General features: G+C 41.0%; 1 protein-coding gene across 3 annotated transcripts in view; it reads right to left on the minus strand.

The window, feature by feature from the left end:
- Positions 1 to 22636, minus strand: part of LOC131223864 (ATP-dependent RNA helicase DBP2-like) — an 81702-nt gene extending 59066 nt beyond the window's left edge. For 2 of the 3 annotated variants that reach the window (XM_058219391.1, XM_058219392.1), the window contains exons 1-6: positions 22256 to 22636; positions 14379 to 14471; positions 13707 to 13871; positions 13457 to 13552; positions 9977 to 10051; positions 9111 to 9272 (exon numbers count right to left, since the gene is read on the minus strand). In XM_058219391.1, coding sequence (XP_058075374.1) covers positions 9111 to 9272; positions 9977 to 10051; positions 13457 to 13552; positions 13707 to 13871; positions 14379 to 14471; positions 22256 to 22531 — 867 coding nt within the window. In that variant the 5' untranslated portion in view covers positions 22532 to 22636. Of the gene's footprint in view, positions 1 to 9110; positions 9273 to 9976; positions 10052 to 13456; positions 13553 to 13706; positions 13872 to 14378; positions 14472 to 14653; positions 15253 to 22255 lie in introns of those variants that run through there. The other variant, XM_058219393.1, reaches the window with a different exon arrangement.
- Between the last annotated feature and the right edge of the window lie 1618 nt (positions 22637 to 24254).

Here is a 24254-nt window from a genome sequence, read left to right on the forward strand (position 1 = left end):
GCCTACTACTTCAACTCGAGTTCTCCTATCAGACCTTTCAACCACAATGCCTCCTTTGACGCCTCGGTCACAGTCATATATTCCGCCTCGATTGTAAACAACACTATCGTAGACTGTAGCATAAATCTCCAACATTCCGATTCGCCTGCTAATGTGAAAACAAATCCCGTATTGGACCTCATGTTGTCTAAATCACCTGCATAATCCGAATTCACGTAACCTACAACTCCACTTGAAGCTCCATGTCCCCTGAACATGATCCCAATGTCAATTGTGCCCTTGAGATATCTGAGAATCCACTTAACAGCATTCCAATACTCATTCCCTAGATTCGCCATATATTTGGAAACCACACTAACTGCCTGTGAGATATCCGATCTCGTGCAAACCATTGCATACATGAGACTCTCCACTGCACTCGCATACAGCACCCGTAACATTTCTGAAATTTTATGTTCTATACTTGGACACAACCTGGCTGACAACTTAAAGTGACCTGCAAGAGGCATGCTAACTGGCTTAGTACCTTTCATGTAGAACCTCTCTAGCAGCTTTTGCACATATCCCTTCTAAGAAAGCCACAACTTCCCAGACTATGTCTCTGTGTATCTCCATGCCTAGGATATTCTTCGCAACACCCAGATCCTTCATGTCAAACTCATTGCTTAACAGAGACTTAAGCGAGAGTATCTCCTTTTTGTCCATTGCAACCATCAGCATCCCTATAGCCCTCTGACCTTTTGGAAGTTCCACCAACTCCCATGTCTGATTCCTATGTAGAGATCATCTCTTCCACTATGGCCGACATCCACTTGTTGCCATCTTTTCCAGATTTTGCCTCTTGAAAAGTTGAGGGATCTCTACTCCCTGTGAACAATGCAAAAGAAATCATATCCTCGAACCCATACCGAACTAGGGCTCTAATGGTTCTTTTTTCCCTGTTCTTAGCTATACTTTCTTAAGTATCATGCTAATTATTTTGCTCAGTTTCTTACTCCTATTAAATTTCACCTTCAGTAATCGGCTCTACTCCACTTGCACCGACAATTTTTCGGCATCACTATGTTTTTCAGACTTCCCTGCAGCGTCCTTGTTGGCTTTCAACATTAATGCCTCATCAAAGATGACATCTCTACTAATGACCACATTCTGAGAGTCTGCATCGCAAAGCTTATAGCCCTTAGTAGTTTTCTCATACCCGATAAAGATACACTTCTTGGATTTGGGATCCAACTTCGACCTTTGTCCACTCTGCACGTAGGCGTATGCTGGACACCCAAAGATCCTCATCCCCGAGTAATTGACATCCTTGCCTGTCCAAACTTCCTCTGCAACCTTGGAATCTAGAGTTGTAAATTATAACCAATTTACAATATAGCATGTTATGTTAACCGCTTCTGCCCAAAAGCTTTTAGGCAGCCCCGCATGTAACCGCATACTTCTCGCCCTCTCCAATATATTTTTGTTCATCCTCTCTACCACCCCGTTCTACTGTGGGGTCCCTAGAGTTGAGAAATGCCTTGTGATGCCTTATTCCTTGCAGAATTCCATGAATCTTGCCCCTGTACTCCAAACCGTTATCTGACCTGAGACACTTAACCTGTCTCTCGGTTACCTCAGAGTCGTATTTTAAGAAGTAGACCCAAACCTTTCTCGAGTAATCCTCTATGAAGCTCACAAAGCATCATGCTCCTCCCTTAGAAGATACTGTCACTGGCCCCCAGCCATTTGAATGAATATAGTCGAGCACCACGCTACTAGTGTGTGTAGCAATCTTGAACCTTACCCTGCACTATTTCTCATAAATGCGATGCTCACGGAAATCCACCTTGCATGCCTTAACTCCTTTCAACAGTTTACATTTATGGAGTTCCATCATGCCCCTCTCGCTCATATGTCCTAACCGCATATGCCACAGATTAGTGTCATCAGTGTCGGATTCTGCGTGTGAGGTGGTAGCAGCCTCGCGTATAACCGTGCTCCCAACCAACTTGTACAGATTTCCTATCTTATGTCCCTTCATTAACACCATTGCACCTCTGATGACCTTGATTCCACCACTAGATGCAGTGAACGTGCAACCATTCGTATCTAAAACCCTAAGGGCTTGTTTGGCCAGGCAGATTGGATGGGATTGGATGGTATTAGAGTGGATTGCACGGATTTCAAGGTAATGATAATTGCGTCAGTGGATTGGTGCAAGATCTATGGGATTGCTATATCGGGTCTGTTTGGCACGCCCGACCAATCCCGGGATTAAACCTTCCAATCCCTTTCAATCCCTCGAACCAAACACGTCCCAGGCAATTTTGAAGGGATTAGGGTGGATTGGATGGGATTTAAAGGTAATGATGGTGATGTCAGTGGATTGTCTTAAGATACATGGGATTGATATATCCCGGGATCAGGATCCCGTGCCTGTTTGGCATGCCTGGCCAATCCCGGGATCTATCTTCCAATCCCATCCAATCTGCCCGGCCAAACAGGCCTTAAGGATATTAAGTTTTTCTTCAGATCTGTGACATGCCTGGCATCACCTAGAGCCTGTATGACTCCATCAAACATCCTTACCTTGATGGTCCATATTCTAATGGCCTTACATGCTGCATCATTCCCCATCAGAACACTTCCACCATCATAGGACTTGTAAGAACTTAACCAAGTCCTATCCATGCACATGTAATACGAACATCCTGAATCGAGTATCCATGTATCTGAGAGACAGCTCATACCTGAGGAGACAAAGAAGTCTCCTTCTGAGCTCTTTTTCACTACACTAGCCGATTCACCTGTGTTATTTTTACCCTTGCTTTCTAGGTCATCCATCTATTTCTGGCAGTCTCTCTTGAAGTGCCCATTTATACCACAATAGAAGCATCCGTCCTTAGCCTTTGTTTTCGATCTAGACCTTTTCTTCTTCTCAGATTAAGTCTCTGACCCCCTTTTGCAACTAACCCTTCCGCCTGAGAGCATCATCGCTCGACTTCTTCCTCATCTCATTCGAAACGAGAGTTACGGTGATGTCTTCCGGCTTCACTATATTCTTCCCATACAACAGAATAGTGACGAGATGGTCGTATGATGTGGGAAGCGATGCTAGAAGTAGCAACGCTCTCTTCTTCCTCGATTGTCACTCTGAGCCTTAAAAAACTTGCTACACACATTTGTAAACAAGTTCACATGCTCCAAGAGATCGGATCCTTCCTTCATCCGTAGTCCGAATAGTTGTTTCTTCACAAACAACTTGTGAGGGACTTCGTCATGTATAGGTCTAGTTTTTTCCACATCTTCAGGAAAGATTCCTCATCCAGAATGTTATACATGACTTCATCTAATAGACATAGACGATGGTGCTCATAGCCTTCTCCCCAAGTTCACTCCAATCATCATCCGACATTTTCTCCTGTTTAGTCTCCAACAACACCTTGCTCAACCATTGTGATACCAGAATATCCTTAACATTCCGTTGCCACAAAATGAAATTGTTCTTCCCATCAAATTTCTGTATATCGAATTTGACCCTAATATATTTGCTATATTCTCGAACATCCTTAAACATGACGCTCTGATACCACTTTGTTGATATTCTAAGCCCTCAACAAACCCAGATCAACCCTAGGTATTAGAAATTCGAATCTAGTACCATCATTAAATTATGCACTTTGTGGAAGCACACTCAATAAAGATAGAATAATCAAATAAAGCAGAATAACCAAACAATAAAGCAAGCAACCAAAGAACACAAGATATTTTACATGGTAAACCCTTGCGGGAAAAAACCACAGCACAAAGCAACAGAGATCAACTATAATATTTGGAAAAAAAAAATTAAGAGTTTACACCACTCACCTTCTTCAATTACGAAAGCACCCGATCTCCCCTTGCAATGCGCAACCCTGGGAAAACCCTAATCCCTTAAGAAAATCCATTCCCAAGCCCTTACAAGTGTTTAGAAACCCCTCTCACCTCACAAACCCTTACCCTTAGAAAGAAAACACTCGTTATCACAAGCCCTAATTGCGATCAGACTTAAATAACCCGATTTGCGCTAATCTGCACAACCCATTCGGTCGGGTCGAATGTGACCTTTGGTCGGACCGAACTAAACCAATTACAATTTTCGATCAAACCGAAAATGTGCAAATCTTTACAACGTGCAACTTGAGAAACCACCCAATTTTCAGTGAGACCAAAATTAGATCTAGTCGAATTAAGACAGGACTTCTCTGCACAACAGATTGGCATAATCCAAGGCATCCTACACAACAAGTGGACCACACCACAAGAAACATGTGGAATTGAATGCCTACCGTTAATAGTTAAAATGAGCTTATAGAGCCCACAAGGATGTGTACCTGCCATCCAACCTGTTCATAACGTCACACAGACATGGATGAAGGGAAAACACAAAAATAAGCTTGATCCAAAACTTATGATGGCCCCATAGAAGAAATAAATGGTAAGCTTTCAATTCCCCCTGTTTCATGTAGTGTGGTCCACCTAAGCTTTTTGGATTTGCCTCATTTTTGGGCTCATGCACTAAAATGATAGGGAAAAACGAATGGACGGCACGGATCAAGTACATGCATAACAATGGGGCCCCCACTAAAATATCCTCCTTTCCTCGGTTTCAACCCACTATCAACATCAAGTCACCATCAAAAGGCTACTGCAGAAGGTAAATGCAGGGGTAAATAATAATTGCCCATTTACACCTTATTTACCCCATGAATTGAAAAACAAACAAGCCCTTAAGCTTTCGGCACCTTCAATTTTAGGGATAATCGCTATGAAGGAAGCCCCTAACTCAGACGGAAGCTGACCTTCTTCAAAAAATTCTTTGACAAAAGCAATCACATTCACACTTACTAGTCTCCAAAATACTTGGAAGAAAGCAAGAGGAAACCTTTCGGCTCGGGAACTTTGTCTCTACCCAAGCCGTCCACTACCGCCTTAATCTCGGATTCCAACACCAGCCTTTTCAAGGATACAGTTTGGTCAGCCGTAAGGCTGTCAAAGGAAAGATAATCTAACCACAGCTGACACCAATTCTCTTTTGAAAGAAGCTTCTAATAATACCCCACAATCGTCTCCACAAACATGCTCCTTCTCAAGTATTGAACGATTGATGAGAGGGGAAGAAATTATGCTGCTTCTAGCTCCCGCCGATGCAATGTTGTGGAAGAAGTGTGTATTCTTATCCTATTCTTTCAACCATAGGGCCCTCAACCGTTGTCTCCACTTTATCTCCTCCATTAAGAAGGTGGAACAGCCATGTATGTTGTGCAAAGATAGGGACCATAAAATTCCTTGTGTGGATAAGAGACGTTTGAATGGATCGAGTAGACTTCAAAACCTACTTTGCATGTCCCGTAAATCATCATGGAGGAATCAAAGGATGTTTGATTATAGGAAGCACAAATGGAACATGATGCGTGTGTGAGAGACGTGGTGTTTTCTATTTTAAAATAACTGGAAATTTTATTAGAAGGGCAAAGGAAAGAGGATACAAATTACAAAGAGGATGATGAGATCCGGCTAATACAAGCCTCCAATGGGCAACCCGCAAAGGATTTATCAGCCCACCCATTCGATGACCAATCATTTTAGCCTCATAGAACAATTGGCATTTATTGGGCTAGTCAATGACCGACTGGCGAAAATGCAAAAAATTAGTTCGTCTAATAGCCAGGCGGGCCACACCTGTATGTTTGATTGGTGGACCATTAGTCAATTTATTTTAATAATCGATTTTATGATGCACATGTGATCAACCGGATGAGCATACATGACATATTTCTAGGAACTTGCTTCTTCACAGGTGGCAACACAAACTGAAGGACCATGTAATGAGCATTGAGATCCTGCACATGTGTTCTTCTTACCAAATGTGCAGCAAGTTCCAAAGAAGCACTTTCTCACTTGGCCACCTTTTCGCACAAGTTACATTTCATGTGCACAATTTTGGGAAGAGAGGGGGCAGGAGGGGAGAGAGAGAGAGAGAGAGAGAGAGAGAGAGTATATGAATGTGGGAAAAAAAAAATGACACGTTTATGTGTCTCAGCCAATGTCTCTATCAGCCAATGTCTCTATCAGCCAATGGCCCAATGCAAACTGATATGCCTGCCAGAGTACCCAAAAGAGCGATACACCCCCATATTATATCTCAAGTAGGGCGGATACGTTCTATACGAGACAGATTCTTTGAACCTTGATCGACATGAAGGAAAACTTATTTTCACCACGCCTGCCCACTTGGCACATGAGCTCGAGAGTATAGAGATTGGTTCATACATGCGCATGGGATTGGCAAGCATTTCAGAGCAAAGGTGACATGTGGAGAAAGGAAATGGTTTGTAGATCATGGGAGAAAGGGAAGGGGAAGCAGTTGCAAAAAGTATATTTCATTTGGAGCAAAACTCCTATAACAATTAACAACCACTTTAGTGGTGGTGACTATTCAACCATACACATGGGGAAGTTCTACAAACATCAAATAACGGTATCAATTGGCATATCAGACGATATGGGTCCATATCAACCGAAATTTTTCTTTGCCCAAAAAAATCAGGAAAACAGGAAAAAATGAAAAACAAAGGAATCTATCATTTTTTTTTCTCTTTTTTTTAATTGTTTTAAACATCCATTCAATGGTGTAACAAGCCATTCTTTGATAAGAACAAATTCAGGAAAACAGGAAACAAAAATGAAAACCAAAGGAATCTATCAGTTTTTTTTCTTTTTTACTTTTTAATGTTTTCAACATTCATTCCATGGTGTACCAAACCATTATTTGATAAGAATGTTGTTTATCGGCTTGATCTATGAAAGTCAACCAAAAGAGGCCCTAGTGAAGCACAAATTAAGCATGGTTTTATACATTAGGGCTGGTGTTTTATATGACAAATAGGTGTGGCATAGCATTCACTCCTAAGCGTGAGACATAAGCTACAAAGCGTGTAGAGTAAGACATAAGCTACATTAGGGCCAGTGTTTTAAGTAGTGAATAGGTGTAGTATAGCATTCACTCCTAAGCGTAAGACATAAGCTACAGAGCGTGTAGCGTAAGTTACAGGCTAATTTTAGATTTTAAATAAAGGTTGCACTTTGTTGCACAAAATATAATGAAATTTCATGATATTTTGCACCAAATTGGATTGATTAGAAATGAAATTTCATGATATCTAGCACCACCAAACACCACCTAAAATAATAGGGAAAATAGGACAAAGATTAACTATGAAGATGTAGGAGCAACAGACCAGATTTAATACTATTGCTTTTATTATTTTAGTAAAATAGCTGAAAAGATTAACTATTTTTTATTGAAAAATAGAAAAATGTAACAAATCATTGAATCGTTAATTGATTTTTTGTTTTAGCGAAAATAACTCATAGTTTAAGCTATGTAGCATGTAGGGTAGGTAAATTATCATGTAGCGTAGGCTACATGCGACTTAAGCTATTTTCATGAGTTACGTGGCATTAAGGCTAAGTTACACTGAAGCGTAAGCTAGTTAAAACACTGATTAGCATACATTATATTGAAATACAACAAAAAGAAAATGAAAAAAAAAAAAAAAAAAAATGTAACAAATCATTGAATCGTTAATTGATTTTTTGTTTTAGCGAAAATAAATCATAGTTTAAGCTATGTAGCATGTAGGGTAGGTAAATTATCATGTAGCATAGGCTACATGCGACTTAAGCTATTTTCATGAGTTATATGGCATTAAGGCTAAGTTACACTATGTAGCGTAAGCTAGTTAAAACACTGATTAGCATACATTATATTGAAATACAACAAAAAGAAAATGAAAAAAAAAAAAAAAAGATAGTTGTCCCCTTATAATTTTTCCCAAAGTGATTCCCTCATCAAATATCACTCAAGTCCCGTGTTTTGATCCCCAAAATAAGCCTATATCTAGTATAGAGTGTCCAAGTTTCCTCCATGGTGGAAATTAATAAACAAGTGAAAAAACTAGAGAAGTTTCAAAAAAAAAAACCATAGAAATGGGCCCTTTATGGTTGGACCGGTCACGTATCGGTGCCAATACAAGGTGTATTGGATGCATCAGTTGATACTTGATATGCACCCCTGCCCCGGACTATTCGCCCCTGCATTGTGTAACAGGGGTGGTCGATACATACAGCCATAAACCATGAAAGACATAGGCCAGCCAAATTATTGATCTAATTGTCGATGGTGCAGCCTAAAATTACACTGCGAAGGTTGCAACTAATTTTGTGATTGAAATTTGAACCACTCACTATTTTACTCCTAAGCATTTATTTGATAGCCATCAATTGGATGAGCAGGATCAGTATGATTTTAGAGATATGTTCCCTCCACAATTTGGCTGGTGCGAATAGCCGTACATGAGTGCCGTATTGGACCATATGAATCACCACCATTTTCGAAACTAGTAATGAACCATTATGGTAGGAGTCTAGCCTCTTTTGTGAAGAAAGGAGGTGAATTTGTTGAGGATAGGTTCACCTGAATTACCTAAATGCCCATTCTTTTTGTTAAAAACCCTTTTCATGCCCTTTAATAATGCGTAGTTGATTCATCTAGAAAGACTAATTGCAAGCAAAATTCTGTCCCTGACAACTAACATTGTATATAATAGAGATTATACAAACATATAAAAATCTACTTACTGCACCTAACATATAAAAATCTACTTTGCACCTGCGACATTTTTTGCAAGGATACTCCCAAAAGTGAAAAAGAAAAGGATCTCAATCAAGGTGTGCCGTAACGGCTGTTACGGGCCATATCGGCCGTTACGTAACAGTAATGGCACCAACCATTATGCATTACAAAGTCGTAACGGCCGTTATGGAAAAAAAAAAAAAAAAAGACCCATATTGGCCCTGTAACGGCCCGTTACGAGACCGATACAGTTTTTTTTTTTTTTTTAACATAGAACAAAACGGCCATTATGGCCCTTATCGTAATGGTAACGATGGTGACCATTACGGCCCCCATTACCGTTACGGCACACCTTGGTCTCAATAGAAAGAAAAAGTCAGTAAAGGAGGTCAACTGGTGAAGGCATTGAATAAAGAGTCTAACAACCAGAAGCATGTTAATGTCGTATCACCTCTCTTATTTGTGGTTCAAAACCCATATCTAGCATTCTGTCCGCCTCGTCTAGAACAACAAATGAGATCCTTGAGAGAGATGTATTTCCTTGTTGTAGATGATCGATAAATCTTCCAGGTGTAGCAACCACAATATGTACTCCTGCTCGTAGTTCGGATCTCTGCAATAGTATCACCAGCAGAAGTTATTTTCAATGAAATGCAGGAAATAACAAAATGTAAGGCCTGAAAAGAGACGACAAAGGACCAGGAGATAACACCTTTATCTAAGTTAGCTAGCAAGCACACTAGCAAATACACGACACACATTCTTACTCCAAGACCAAAAAATACATCAATTAATTGTAATGTTTGGGATCCACGACCTATCCATAAAAGGAACCATTTTAACCGTCTGAGGCATAAAAACATGATTCTAGTACATGCCAACAGCATAAACCCGCAGGGACTCAGCCACCCAATTACATTCCCTGAAGATATGAACCAATACTAGATGGGCCATACCCCCAAAATTCACAGTGGCTGATGGTCCTAGCCATGATTGGATGACTTTTGATGATCACAAATAGATGGTTAGAATCAAGTCCAAGTGTCAACATTCAATGTACAAAAATCCTCCAATAAGTAGCTAGACTTGTCCAACCATCGTGAACTCTGGGGTATGGTACATCCACAGAAGGGAGATAAGAGTGTCCCACGTATAAGAAGAATATTTGCTTGATAGCTCTGATATCAGTCCAACCACAGATTCCTTGTATATGAATACAACATCCAGGAAAAACAACTAGAATGAAAGTGAACAGAAGAGACTGACAATCCATGGAACAGCTCCTTAGCAATATTAACCAATACCAGAATTAGTTACCTGTTCTGACATGTTCGTTCCTCCCACAACAATAGCAGTTCTGAACGATTCCAGTGACCGACTAAACGCCTTAACCTGCAATAGATAGCAAATCAGTGCGCACTGAGATAGGTATGAAGAATTGAAGCAAACCTCAACTCATTTCCGATTTCAAATAAAAAGAAAATCAGAAGGCACCAGACTGTTCCAAGCAAAGCTAGAGAAAAAAATTTTAAAAAGAAAAAGAATAAGAAAAAAAAAAAAAAAGGGAAACCTTGACTGCCTAATTGCAAACTTCAACAACTGGAGTTAAGAACTCCAAACCGCTAGAAACAAAGTTCTGTTTTCTTCTTTTTCTTTTTCTAAATGGCAACGGAAAAGTTTATAAAGCCAAACAAAAGGAATACAAAAGAAGAAAAAGGGAGGAGGGATGATGAGGAATCAACCCACTTCACCTGCAAGGACAGAAATACATTGGTAACCCCATATGCCCAGAATATTTTTCCCATTTACAATCCTTCTGTTTTTTCTTTTTCCTTTTTTCTTTTTTGGTTGGGGGGGATAGGTTTCCCATTTACAAGCTTAAACAAAGGATCAACAATGCCTACAGGTTATCAGCCTCCCTTTAGCCCTATGAACCACTTCGACACTATCCAATTTGTTGTTGAAAATTTTATCGTTCCACTCAATGTTTGTCAACCCCCCTACGTCTTTTGCTCCGGATCATGCAATCCAGATTATGGGTCATTTGTGATCACTATTTTGCCATTTATGATTCTATACTATTATCACCAATCAATTATTCCTTGATTTATGCAATAGTGGGCACATAATACGATGCATGCAGGATGATAACATTAATCGTTTCATATATAAATAATAATATTAGAATATTAGTTTGTTCATAGAACTAGATGTTGCATGCTTCGCATTATGCGTGGGAGCGACCCACATGATCCTACCCCTAGTGTAGCACATATTCGAGAAAGTACCATACTGCGTATCCATTCCCTTTACGTACCCAAGCGCTTCATGATCCAGGTAACCTTGGTTCCGTTCTCTCTAGATGACCAGCAACTGGATAGCAGAGATAGGCACTATAGGATTGTTTTCCTTTTTTTCCTTCAAAGCCACATAGCCATGCTAGTGACACAACCTCAATTAAACCAGGCACAACCCACTGCATTCCAAAAAACTTAAGAAGCACCTCCATAGATTCAGGGGAACTCACAGTGAATAAATAGGCAGTTTACTGGTTCTGCATCCTTGAGGCAGAGAGAACAGAGTTCGCAATAATCATGTTCCTCCCCTGAAGATGATCGATGGTTAGCATTTTTCTTTTGCAACTAGCAATCAAATGCAACCACTCTCGGTGGATCAGAGAATCGCTATAAAATAAGCCCATTGGACAATATGATTGTCCACCTCACAATTTGTAAGTAACCAATAATAGGATTTTTACCATGGATGTCCCTGATTCCACATCCTTGAGGCAGAGAGAGAGAGAGAGAGAGAGAGAGAGAGAGAGAGAGAGAGAGAGCAGAGTTCGTAAAATCATGTTTACCCAAAGATAATTGATAGTTAGCACTGTCTTTCGCAACTAGCCAACAAAATGCAACCCTAGCCTTCAGATCCAGTTCAACCCTATCCTTCTGATCTGCCTCTTCTGCAATATTCCCCCTCTCATCCGGCCCCTTTAGTCAATTCCTCCCTCCTTCGTGTTCTCCACGTCCAGCCAAACTTAGCTGACATGACTTCCCTCTCTTGCGCACTTTTTTTTGAAGGATAATGTTTTAATTTTTTGAAGGATAATGTTTTAATTTTATTAAAAACAGCTTGAGAAGAACAAGCCAAAAACAATACACAGCAGCATCTAACTACAATCGAATATAGAACGCACAACCATATCGTCAAAACTACAAGAAATAGCTGCCCATTCTATAACATCCCTCTTAATTTTCCAATAAACTTCTTCCCAAGGGCCCCACTTGTTACGAAAGCATCAAGAATTTCGCTCTCCCCAAATGTTCCAAAGAACGGCTAGCATAGATAAGCACCAAAGCATCCAACTGTTCTTAGTGAGTTGCACGCCATGCCACATCTCGAACAATTGAACTATCGAAGAGGGCATTGCCCAATCCAAACCAAAGGATATGAGCAATGCTGAACATAGCTACGATGAACAAATAAGTGGTTAATAGACTCAGCATCTCTCATGCAAATAAGGCATACATTGGGGAGAATCATGGCTCTTTTCTGCAGGTTACCGACGGTAAGAATATGCTTCCAGCTCACCAACCAAGCAAAAGAAGTCACTTTGGGGGGAGCACCATAGAACCAAAAGCCCCTAAATTTTATTCCATACACGGCACACCTGGGAGGTTGCTGCATTTGTTTCGTCCTGCTTTCCGAATCTGACAAAAGCAAAACCCCATGTTTCCCCCGTGAACAAGTCCCTAGCATTAAACCAGTCTCAAATGGCTCCCACCCCTTGAAACGGGCTGTACAACACAAAAATTGCAACCCCATATGGAATGTTAGAACCAAAGAGAGAAACACGCCCTCTATGATCCATTGCCCCTAATTTAATCAACTTCAATAGGCAAAGATCAGTGCCAGGACCTCCAATTTTGGACAATTACACAGCCTCAGAGTAGTCATCACTGGCGCCAGATTAAGGTTTTGCTGGTTGCAGCAGGTCTTTGTTATACTACTTAAACAATACCCCCAATAAACAATTAAATCTCCAAACTAAAATTTCTTGGCAGCTATCGCCATCCATCCATATCTGGAATCCTTACCCCAATCATATATTAAAAACCTTTCCAAAAAAGCCAGTTTTATGACCAGGATGCTTATATCAGAAGGAACTTTCTTTTTGGGACGATTGACCTTATATTAAAGGGAGCCTAGGGCAACCCAAGAAACAAAACAAAGCCGAAGCCAAAAACAAAACCAGCTATACAACATAAAACCAAAACAAAAGGAAAACACAGAAAAAAAGCAAACCTACAAAACCAACCATACAACTCAGGACAGAAGAGACCCAAAGCTGACTAGACGGGCCAGCACCACCACAAGCCAAGAAGGGAAGAAATGATACAGTGGTCTGAAGGATTAAGACTAAGTGACCAGTCACCCACATCCTGAAAAATCAGATCCAACACCACAGATGACGGAGAGGAAATATCCCGAAAGCAGCAGCTGTTCCTCTCTCCATATAACCCACAGAGTCACCAACGCAGCCAAGAAGGAACTGTTGCTGAAGTCAGCCAGCCTCCAATCACTGTGCTCAGTCCCCAGTGCTGCTGTTTCGAAATCCCTCTAGATGCATTCTTCTAACATTCAAATCTGGCCAAATCTGGCCCTTTTTTTCAATCTTCCAAGCCTTGTCCCAGCTCCCAAAAAATTGGGTCTGGCTTTTTCAATCATCTAAAGTAATGAGACTGTTCATTCTTTCCAAAAAGTAAAAAATAAAAATAATATAAAAACATTTCACACCTCTTTCTCTATTTGCTGGGCAAGTTCTCTTGTAGGAGCCAAGACCAATGCTAAAGGTCCATCACCACGCCGAATAGGTGGTTGAGCCAAGCAATGCTGTGATAGAAATTCACCACACCAGAATATATATATATCAATTGAATAATCAACAGAGCTAAACCAAAAGTCATATGCTGGGTGTTCAGCTTATGATGGAATATGAGAATAGTTTTTTAAATAAAGACATGAGGAGAATAAAGACTCTGTAGACCTGAATCATGGGGATGGAAAAAGCAGCAGTTTTCCCACTCCCAGTCTCCGCGCAACCCAAAAGATCCCTCCCACTAAGAGCAACTGGCATGGCTTGCGCCTGAATAGAAGTCGGTCTGGTGTATTCATGAAAAGCAATATCCTTCATGATGCTTGGGTGCAAACACTGAAAGACAAGCATTATGTATTACTAAAAGCTGACATGAAAAGACTTGTGCCGACAAGGAATTATGGGGTCCCAATGCATCAAAAAGATTATAGATTCTGATACATCTCAGTCGATACAAGTGTGCCCATGGTTCAGTGATTCAGACCATTGATCTGACAGTGACAGGTCCCACCATGGCTAAGTTATGCTTGAAACTCTCCATACTTGAAGGACCTGACCATATAATCTTTGGCCTTTTCCGCGGACCTTTGCAGCATTCTTCTTATTAACCATATATTCGAAAGCTGCTGTTCGAAGAGCTAGGATCTTCCAATCTGGCAGATTTTTGGGCATCCCTTATTGATTGAGCCGTAAGATCAAAAGCCTAGATCACAACACCATGGTCAATGCTTGTATGGACTGAACGCATAGGGGTACTGTACATGTTATGATGCACCACAACCCTGTAATTACTATGTGCTGTCTTTTGGAAGATGATACACTGTCCTAAACATATAAATGTACCATATCTGTAAATGATTCAATAGGTGGAGGTGCAGGAGGGGAATCTGGAGCAGCTGTAACATCAACATTTAACCGCAAGCGAACCTCTTCAATCTGCAAAAGAACATGCGTGATGACAAGTTCACTGCATCTACCCTGAGGAATCAATTATTTGAGCTTTTATGCTAAGCTAAACCTCACATTTGCTGGACAATAAATGAAGATTGAATTGAATAAATACAAAACTAACATTTACAATAGATAACAAGCACTGAAGTTATGGGTGGTGTCCCAACCTCTAAGCCACAGGATGTTTTTACAGATAGGCAACAGGGACACTGAGCACTTTTTGGCATCCAACACAAACACAAGGTGTCAAACAGACAAAATCAGCCAATATTTTCAGTACCACTGGTCAGTGTTACAATTCCTGGAACACAGAGAAAACAAATGTATCGTCGATGCATGCTAATATATCAGGATAGTTTCAATATTTCCCACAACCTCTGCAATGTTAGTCCCTAATATTTCCCTTATCTTCCGCTTAGACCACTTAATGAAGTTGGCCTCTTGATTAATCTTCTCTACTTCACACCTCATCTTCTTTGTGTCTTTCAGTCATGGAACCGACTTTTAATCACTTATTCAATACAACTCCCTTGCAATGTATTCAAAAACGGTGCTGTAACCGCTACGCACTACGGGGCCATAAAGGCTGTTATGGAAATAAAAACGGCATGTCCTGTAACAAGGTGTGACAGCCCTATAACAGCCGTTATGGAGCAGATACAGGTTTTTTCAGAAAAAGTAAAAGGGGACATAACAGCTATTATGGCCCATATCGTAATAGTCAAGATGGTGGTCATTACGGCCATTATTACCATTATTGAGAACCTTGCTCCCTTGTAACTTCCTTAGAAGATTTTGTTCTTTTACTTACCTACTAATAGTGCTCTTAATGCTCAAGTCTCTATTCAGTTTTCGCCATTCCTTAATTGCTTTCTACTGTTTCTAATAATGGACCATCTAATTCATAACCAAACTCCCCCACTAATTCCTGCACCCCCTCCTCACCTAACCAAACACCTAAAGCTTGTTTTTTGCAGATTAACCTTCCAACTTGATACTGCTTCAGAACACATCCACATCTCCCTCAAATAAGCCACTTAAACTCTGTTTGCTTCGCATAGAGAAGCATGTCATACACAAATTGAAGATAGAAAACTTGAAAGCATGGTTCTGAATATTGGTATCGGCGGGCGTATCGGCCCGGCCAAAAAATGATACGATACAGCGTCGCGTATCGGTATTGGGCCTGTATTGGTTAGAATTGTTTTTAAGCAAAAAATTATGGAAAATATTTGAAAAATAAGAAAATTGAGATATCTAAGAATCTATCTTTTTTTTTGTGTGTTTTGACCATGTATTCAATGTTGTATCGGACCATTCTTTGGTAAGAATGTTGTCACGATGGGTTTACCTATTGTAAGGCGTGGTGTTGATTTTTATTGGTATAGAATATCGATATATGCCAGATTTTATTTTTTTTAAGAACATGAAAATTTTATTAAAAAACCCCAGCAAGCAACAGCACGCCGAGAAAAGAATACAACAAAAACTGCCAACGCAAAGAGAGAGCAGCAAAGACAACAGCTATATGGAGGTCGACCACTCGAAAACCAACATTTTAATGACCTCCACAATAGACTCAACTGAATCGGACAAATTTCAAGATCATCTTTTGTTCCTCTCGCCCCAAACACACCACCATATCACTGGCAGCGTCAAGAGCCAACTAGCCTTGTCCTTCATACCACCACTTCCCCCATGCTACACCCACAACAGGTCCTTGACCAAACCTGGCATCACCCACTGCTCCCCAAAGATGGCAATGAATTGCACCCAAATATTTTGCGTAAAGAGGCAGAAAATGAAAAGGAACGGTTTCAGCATCTTGCTTGCACAAATAGCAAATATTAGGGATAATCAATGATTGCTTCTGAAGATTGTCAATCATGAGGACCCTTTTTCAACCCACTAACCAAGTGAAAACGGCTACCTTGGCTGTGCTCCATAGAACCAAAAGTGGTAGGCGTGACCCCCTTGATTGACGCTATCATCAGGCCAAATCAACTTGTAGAACGACTTCACAGAGAATCAAACCGAACTGTGCACACTCCATACCAACAACCTCCCCCCCCCCCCCCCCCAAGGTGAACTGAAGACGGTCGAGAAGGGAAATGAGCAATGCAATTTCACAATCTGATAGGTTTCTTCTGCACGGAGGAAACCAACAAACTGAAGAACTGCTAACAGAAAAACAATCCACTACTCTCAACCCCTCATTTGGGGTTGGGCGGGCTAAACTAGGAAAGTCGATGTGCAAGGGAGAGTCCCCACACCAAATGTCTTTCCAAAACTTAATCTTGGAACCGCCCCCCACCAAATTTGATACTCCTCTTACAAAATATTCCCTTAGGGTCTCCACTAACTTCCAAATATGGGAAGCTTTATACAAGGAAGACCTCCTGATCCCCTCAAGGTCGTACTTACAAGCTATGATTTCCTGCCAAAAATGGCCTTCTTTGGTACCAAATTGCCATAGCCATTTGCCAAGAAGAGTTAAGTTCATGCCTAACAAGTCCCATAAGCCTTCATCGCCTTAGAATACTGGCCTACGCACTTCCTCCCATCTTAGAAGTTGGAACTTTTTACTTGTTACTTTCCACTAACCCCAAATTTGACACTCCTCTCACAAAATATTCCCTTAGGGTCTCCACTAACTTCCAAATATGGGAAGCTTTGTACGAGGAAGACCTCCTGATCCCCTCAAGGTCGTACTTACAAGCTATGATTTCCTACCAAAAATGGTCTTCTTTGGTACCAAATTGCCATAGCCATTTGCCAAGAAGAGTTAAGTTCATGCCTAACAAGTCCCATAAGCCTGCGTCGCCTTAGAATATTGGCCTACGCACTTCCTCCCATCTTAGAAGGCAGAACTTGTTAGTTGTTACTTTCCGCTAACCCTCTCCATGAGAAATCCCTCAACTTGTCCAATCTAGCTTAGACTACTTGAGGGCACTTGAAGAGAGACATAAAATATAACAGCATATTAGATAAGGGAGAGTCCCCCAGGGAGAGTCCCCCACACCAAATGTCTTTCCAAATCAGACCAAGCATGTATGAGGGCTCATCTACTGATTTGTTAAGTCTTTATCAATTTTCAAAAAATAAAAATCATTTTTTAATTGAAAATTATTAAATTATTAACTTTTTTTCAAAATTTCCCTTCAACCAGTTGTCAATTAAGACTAATTCCGAAGTATTTAAGAGTGTTTAATGAAATGAACATCACATACACTCTAAATGTTATGCATTCAATTTGAATACAGTTACATATTTCACTTAGACAGTGCATAGCTTAGGACCCTATTCAAAGGAAACCTATTATGTGCACTTCTTTTTTGAAATGTTATGATTTAAAAGTGTGTATTGAGCTCTTTTTTAACAATCCCTGAAGAAATTCAACAATTTTCCAAATGATTCCCCATGTTTTCCAAAAGGTGCGATAAATTACCCAATACAAACGATATATCCCGTGCGATAACCGATGCGTATCTGTATCCCAAGGATGTGATATGTAACGCAATACTGATATTTCAAACACTGCTTGTTACTTTCCACTAATCCCTTCCATAGGAAATCCCTCAACTTGTCCAATCTAGCTCAAACTGCTTGAGGGCATTTGAACAAAGACAAAATATAACAGCATATTAGATAAGGTTCTTTACTTATTTTAATCAAGGTTAACCTGCCACCTAGGGATAGGTAGCGGCTCTTCCACTTGGATAATTTTCTTTCAATCTGCTCGATAACCTTACCCCAAGGATGAATAGCAGCTTCCCTACGCACAATGGGAGCCCCAAATAAGTGGAGGGAAAGGAGCCTACCTTACACCCAAAAAAGTGAAGCCAAATTGGATACCTCTTCTTTAGATAAATGGATACCTAACATTTCACTTTTCTCACATATTACTTTAGACCTGAAACCACCTTGAGCATAACACCACTTTCCTCAAATCATTAACCAAATCCTCATCAGCTTCACAAGATGATCATATTGACGGCAAAGTGGAGGTGGGAGATCCGATCCCCCGAAGAGGCAACCCCAAAGCCACTAATAAGATCGGATCCTTGAGCTTTAGCTAACATACGGCTAAAAGCTTTCGCAACCACAAAGAATAGATGTGGGGAAAGCATGTCTCCTTGCCTAAGGCCCCTAGACAGCTTGAAGAAGCCATGAAGGGATCCATTTATTAGCACTAAAAAAGTGGGAGATCTCACACAAGCCTACATCCACATTCTCCATTTGACTCCATAACCCGATCTTCAAAGCATGCAATCCATAAAATCTCGGCCGAGAATCTATGCACTCTTGGGCCATGAGAGCAGTATCGATAATCTCTCTCCCCTCAACAACGGTCCCCTGGTTTAGAGAGATGATGGTACCCAACCCACCTTTAAATCGCGAGGCAAGCACCTTGGCCCAAATTTTATAGGGGCTCCCAATCAGACTTATAGATCTGAAATCTTTAAGGCCCTCCATTCCTTCAATCTTTGGAATTATCACGATGAGTAAAGCTCTAGTTATGATGGAAGCCTCCCCTTCTCAGAAAATTCCTTGACAAATTCAACAACACTAGCTTTGACCATGGTCCAAAACACTTGAAAGAGAGCAAGGGGGGAGCCATTGGGACCCGGAGCTTTATCACACCCCAAAAAATCCACAGCTTCCTTAATTTTTGTTTTGTAGTTAGGCTTTTCCAATGACTCAATTGTCTCCTCTGAAAGGCAATCAAAATGCAAATGATCTAACCGTGGCCTGACCCCAGGATTCTTTGGATAGGAGATAGTATCCCACGACCACCTTGCACATCTCCTCTTTCTTATCAAGTCGAGCACCGTCCACGACTAGCGAGCAAATTCTATTGTTTCTATCTCTAGCCAAGGCTATGATGTGCAAAAACCACACATTCTTGCCACCTTCCTTTAGTCATAGGGCCCATGAGCATTGCTTCCATTTAATTTCATCCTCCTTGAGAAACTAGGAGTAATCGGCAATGAGAGATGATTGCCTCTCTTTGTCCATCCATATATCTTCCCAGAAGCGGATCTTTCTCCCATTTCCCACCAAGAAAGTCACACCCTCTTTGAAGGCATCCTTCATGTTGTGAATACCTTTCCAAATCGCTAACACCTTATATAAAGAGGACTCCTTAATCCACCATCCCCCTGGTGAGCATCCATACTAGCTAACAATGACCTTTTTCCACAAAGCCCCACTCTCCACCACAAACCGCCGCCGCCATTCACCCAAAAGAGGCAAATTCATAGTGTCCAAGGAACAGATGTTAGCACCACCTTCGTCATAGGGCTTATAAACCTCACGTCATCCAAGCAAATGGATCTTTTCTTTTCAACTTAGTCTCCCCACAAGAAATCACATCTGAGCTTCTCTAAATGATTAAGGACCATTGTCATGCATCTGAAAAGCGACATGAAGTAGAACGGAAATTGGATAAAAGCTGCTTTGATGGGGGTGATTCGCCCACCAAGAGAAAGGTAGTGCCCCTTCCAACCTATTAGCCTTCTCTCAAATCTTTCCAACATTTTATCCCAAAGGTGCTTGGTCGGATTGCCAATACAGAGAGGGAACCCCAGATAGAATGGCAGAAAAGATCCCGCCTTGCAACCAACGGACTTTGCAACGAGCGCGATTTCTTCCTTTTCCATATGAACTCCAAGCATTTCGCATTTAGCTAGATTAACCTTTTGCCCCAACGATGCTTCGAAACACATGACAATCATACTCAGATTATCAACCTTCACGTCATCAGCATCACAAAAAAAAAGAGTATCAGCCCGCAAACTAGATATGTGAATTCAAGGGTTGAGAGAACCAGCTTTGAAACCTTCGAAAATGCTCACTTCCTGACCTTTGGAGACCATTCTTCCCAAAGCTTTGGCAATGACAACAAAAAGAAAAGGGGAGAGAGAGGGTCACCTTTTATGATCAAGCTCATATTCATAAAAAACAAAATGCAATAGGCAAAACCTTTCCACTCTCCCAACAACAGTAGGGCACTTATAAATCATGCATCTAAATACACAAGTCAGAACCACTTATCACCATCTCTAGTTATGTAACCGTGTTTCCGAGTAATGGCATAAACATCTATATATTGTTTTTTCCCCATTTTTATCAATAAGAGCCCAAGGAACCTGGAAAAAATGGAAAAACAACTTGGACACAATTAAAACTATGTCTACTCTATCTAAGACCAGAGCCTAATGTAACAAACATGAATCTTCAACAGTGTTTCTTTCTTTTCTACTTCTACATAGGTGTTATTGTTTCCCAAAACAACAACAATCCAACAAAAACATTAGGTTGTCTTATGCCCGGGGATGAGCAAGGTTCTCACGATTGACCATTTAAGAAGTAGACAAATGATCATTCCTAAGGTGTGTATCACGCATCTTCGAGATGCAGAACCAGTGGAATGCTATTTATGCAATGTTGGTTCTAAAAGGATATTTGAGGAAATGGAAATGAAACGGAAATGACTTTCACGAAAATGGGAAATCTCCACACGCACAGAAAATGAACCTGTACCGTTTCCATGACAATGCATTTCCATAGAAGCATTTCAAAGCTCCGAAATTGACCCATGTCGTGAGTCACATGCATGCTTCCCAAGGCACGCACATGTAGAACCAGATATCATTTTACTAGTAGAGTCAACTCATCTACGGGAACCCTTCAGCCCCTAGACATGGGTTTTGTGGGACACACATATCTGACCACATAAAACCCTTAATCAGCGAAAAACTCATTGACATTGTCCAACCAAAATCAAAACCCAAGAAGGAAAGCGAAAAGCCTTGATTTCCAAAACTTCACAAACCCAAATACAAGAACAAGCATCAAGGGAATCATACAACGCTTGGCCCCATCTTCTAGCTTTTTCCATCCAAGACAGCATTTTGCAAAGGTGATGCAAGTAGATCTTGAGTCTGACATGCATAACCCACCTGATCGCAAGTGTGAATCCCACGTGAGCCCAACGTGGGTCTACATGAAGGAGCTTGTTTTTTTTTTTTTTTCATTTTAGTTTTATGTCTTAAAATTAATATAATAAGGTCTAAACTACCCTCCCTTAAGGGCTGATAAGACCAATACTCAAATAACAGTGTTTAGGCATTTGGCTTTATTAGGTTTTTACTTGTCCTTTCTTTTTCATGAGTTCAGTCATGGCATGAGTTGCCACCTGATTCTTTGCATGTGTTGCGTATTCAATCTGGTAGGTTGTATCTTAGTTTTGCAATTGGTTTCAATTTATTTTTATTCTATTTTCATTAAAAGGCTGGGTCCACCCTTCGGCAATCCAGACTGCTCACCTGGCGGGACTCGCTGCAAGTGAGCAACAGACCGAAATCGATAGAACAGTCGCAGCAATCTGATCAGGGGACTTCTTCCTGCTGCATAAAGACAACCACCCATGTTTTCTTTATAAACTGTTCGTTTACAGGCCAACAACCAGACAGCAAGGGCTGCGTGAAAGGAGTTCTATGCAACATGCCCAATCAAAATGAGGCCCACCAGATGAACGATCCGAATCACCCGAACGAGCAGTGGCAGCTAGCTAGGGCCGAGCACCGTATATTTCCGAATTCAAGAAACATTATATGAGAGAGAGAAAGATTGGCAGTGGACGGGAACTCTAGTCATCAAGCTGCCATTGGCAGAAGACTGGGGGTTTCCGAAGTCCGCACGGACAATAACTCGCGCGGTCTACCATACCAAGGCTCTGCAAGAAATGGGAATCGGATACTTACCTGTTCGGGCTTGAGTCGAAACACGCGGTCGGAGGGCTTCCATTGCTCGAAGACGGGCTCTGGGACTGGTAGAGCTCGGGAATTGGGAACACTAGTGGTCCGGCGGGGGGCATTTGAGAAGGTGGAGCTCTTGGAGAGAGTTGGAGGGAGAGAGTTCTGGGGGGAGAGCTTGCTGGGATTGAATTCTAGGGTTTGGGAGGTAGGGTTTTGGAGATGAGAGGAGAGAGTGTGAGGAGGAGCAACGGAAGTTCGGAGGTGCGGGGGTACATACGACATTTTCCCTCTCTCTGCTCTCTCTCTCTCTCTCTATTTCTTTTCTTCTCTCGGGGGTAAGAGAACGGAGGGGAGTTGCGAAAAAGATCTTCGAAAGGATCACGAAACAACGACGGACGCTGATTGGGTACTACTCCCGCCCATACCTAGCTAATAACGGAGAGAGGCTTTGAGGGGCCACCGTAATGTAGGGGTTTTATCCATACCGTCCATTCATTTTGCCATCTCATTTTAGTTAAAAAACCAAAAAAGTGGAGCAGTTCAAGGCTCAAATCGACCCCACAGTGGGGATTAAACACCTGCCGTTGAAAACTTTTTGACGGCCACGGAAGTTTTAGACCAAGCTGATACTTGTCTTGTACCCTCATCCAGGTCTACAAAGACCTTGTGAATAACCATTAGTAAACCCACATCAGCCAGGTTGGTGGTGCGTGGAACTCCAATCCACTTCCCTGGCGAACGGATCGGTGCTCTATGGAGCCCACGTATGTGTTTTATCATATCATTCATCCTTTTTTTTTCCGATTATTTCATATTTATAACCCTCAGCCTAAAATTGTAGCACATTCAAATCTCAGGTAAAGCACACTATAGGAAATAAAGGTGATTGAGCGCCCACCATTAGAGAAAAATTTGAGGGCTACAAAAGTTTAGGACCATTCCTGATATTTGTGTTTCCCTTCGTATAGGTGTGTGACCAGATCAACAGGTTGGTGAACATTAGTGGCCCATGAAGCTTTTAAAGATCGGCGTTCGATCACCACAAATTTCATGTGATGTGTCCACCTAAGATTTATATCAGCCTAAGTTTGGGGCTCACACCCTAAAATGACATGAACAAGTGGATAGAAGGCGTGGATAAAACACATACATTATGACAGGCCCATTGCATCCAACAACAACACTTCATAGTTTATCACCCCCTCCAAAATGGTGGTGACTCACCCTGTGGCACACATGTTCGCCCATCCAAACTGTCCAACACATGTTTCCAATGAGGCATATCTCAAAAAATATCACTGAAAGAAAGTTGAATAGGATGTGATTTTTGAGATTATGCTTGACGGAGTTAATTTTATGGGTTTCAGTGAAAGAGAGTTTCAAGAGAATATTTAACATTATTAAGGATACATTAATGAATAAGTAAACTATGTAAATGCTACTTGTAGAAAGATAAGTGAATTCTCAATTACTATAGGCTTACATCATGGGTTAGCACTGAGCCATTACTTTCACATTACCTATGGACGAGTTAACAAAGCATTTACAATAAGAGATCTCGTGATGTATGTTGTCTTCAAGAGATAATTTTAATTGACAAGATGGGGAGGACGTAAACACAAGCTAAATGTTATCTACGTGTCTTCAATTTATATATGAAATGGGGGTCTCATTCGATCAACCGGACCGATCGATCAATCGAGCGAACCCTGGATTATACATATTAGTCTTTGTACAGTTTTCAACAAGTTCAATCAATCGACCTGGGAGGTACGAGCGATCGAATATTTTCGTATAATACCTGTAAACTCTCATGACCCTTTTGAGCATGTTCAAGCAATCGAACATGTGACTGTTGATCGATCGAGGGTTGCTTGATCGATGTCGATCAATCAATGCTTATATCGACGGTGCGCACAGTTTTGTGTACTTGTGCAATTTGTTTCATATTTAAGGTGAAACATTATATGTGCATGTGTGTGGTGTAATGTGAGATTAAGGTAGG

Source organism: Magnolia sinica, chromosome 13 (assembly GCF_029962835.1).
Source record: "Magnolia sinica isolate HGM2019 chromosome 13, MsV1, whole genome shotgun sequence".
Lineage (NCBI taxonomy): Eukaryota > Viridiplantae > Streptophyta > Magnoliopsida > Magnoliales > Magnoliaceae > Magnolia > Magnolia sinica.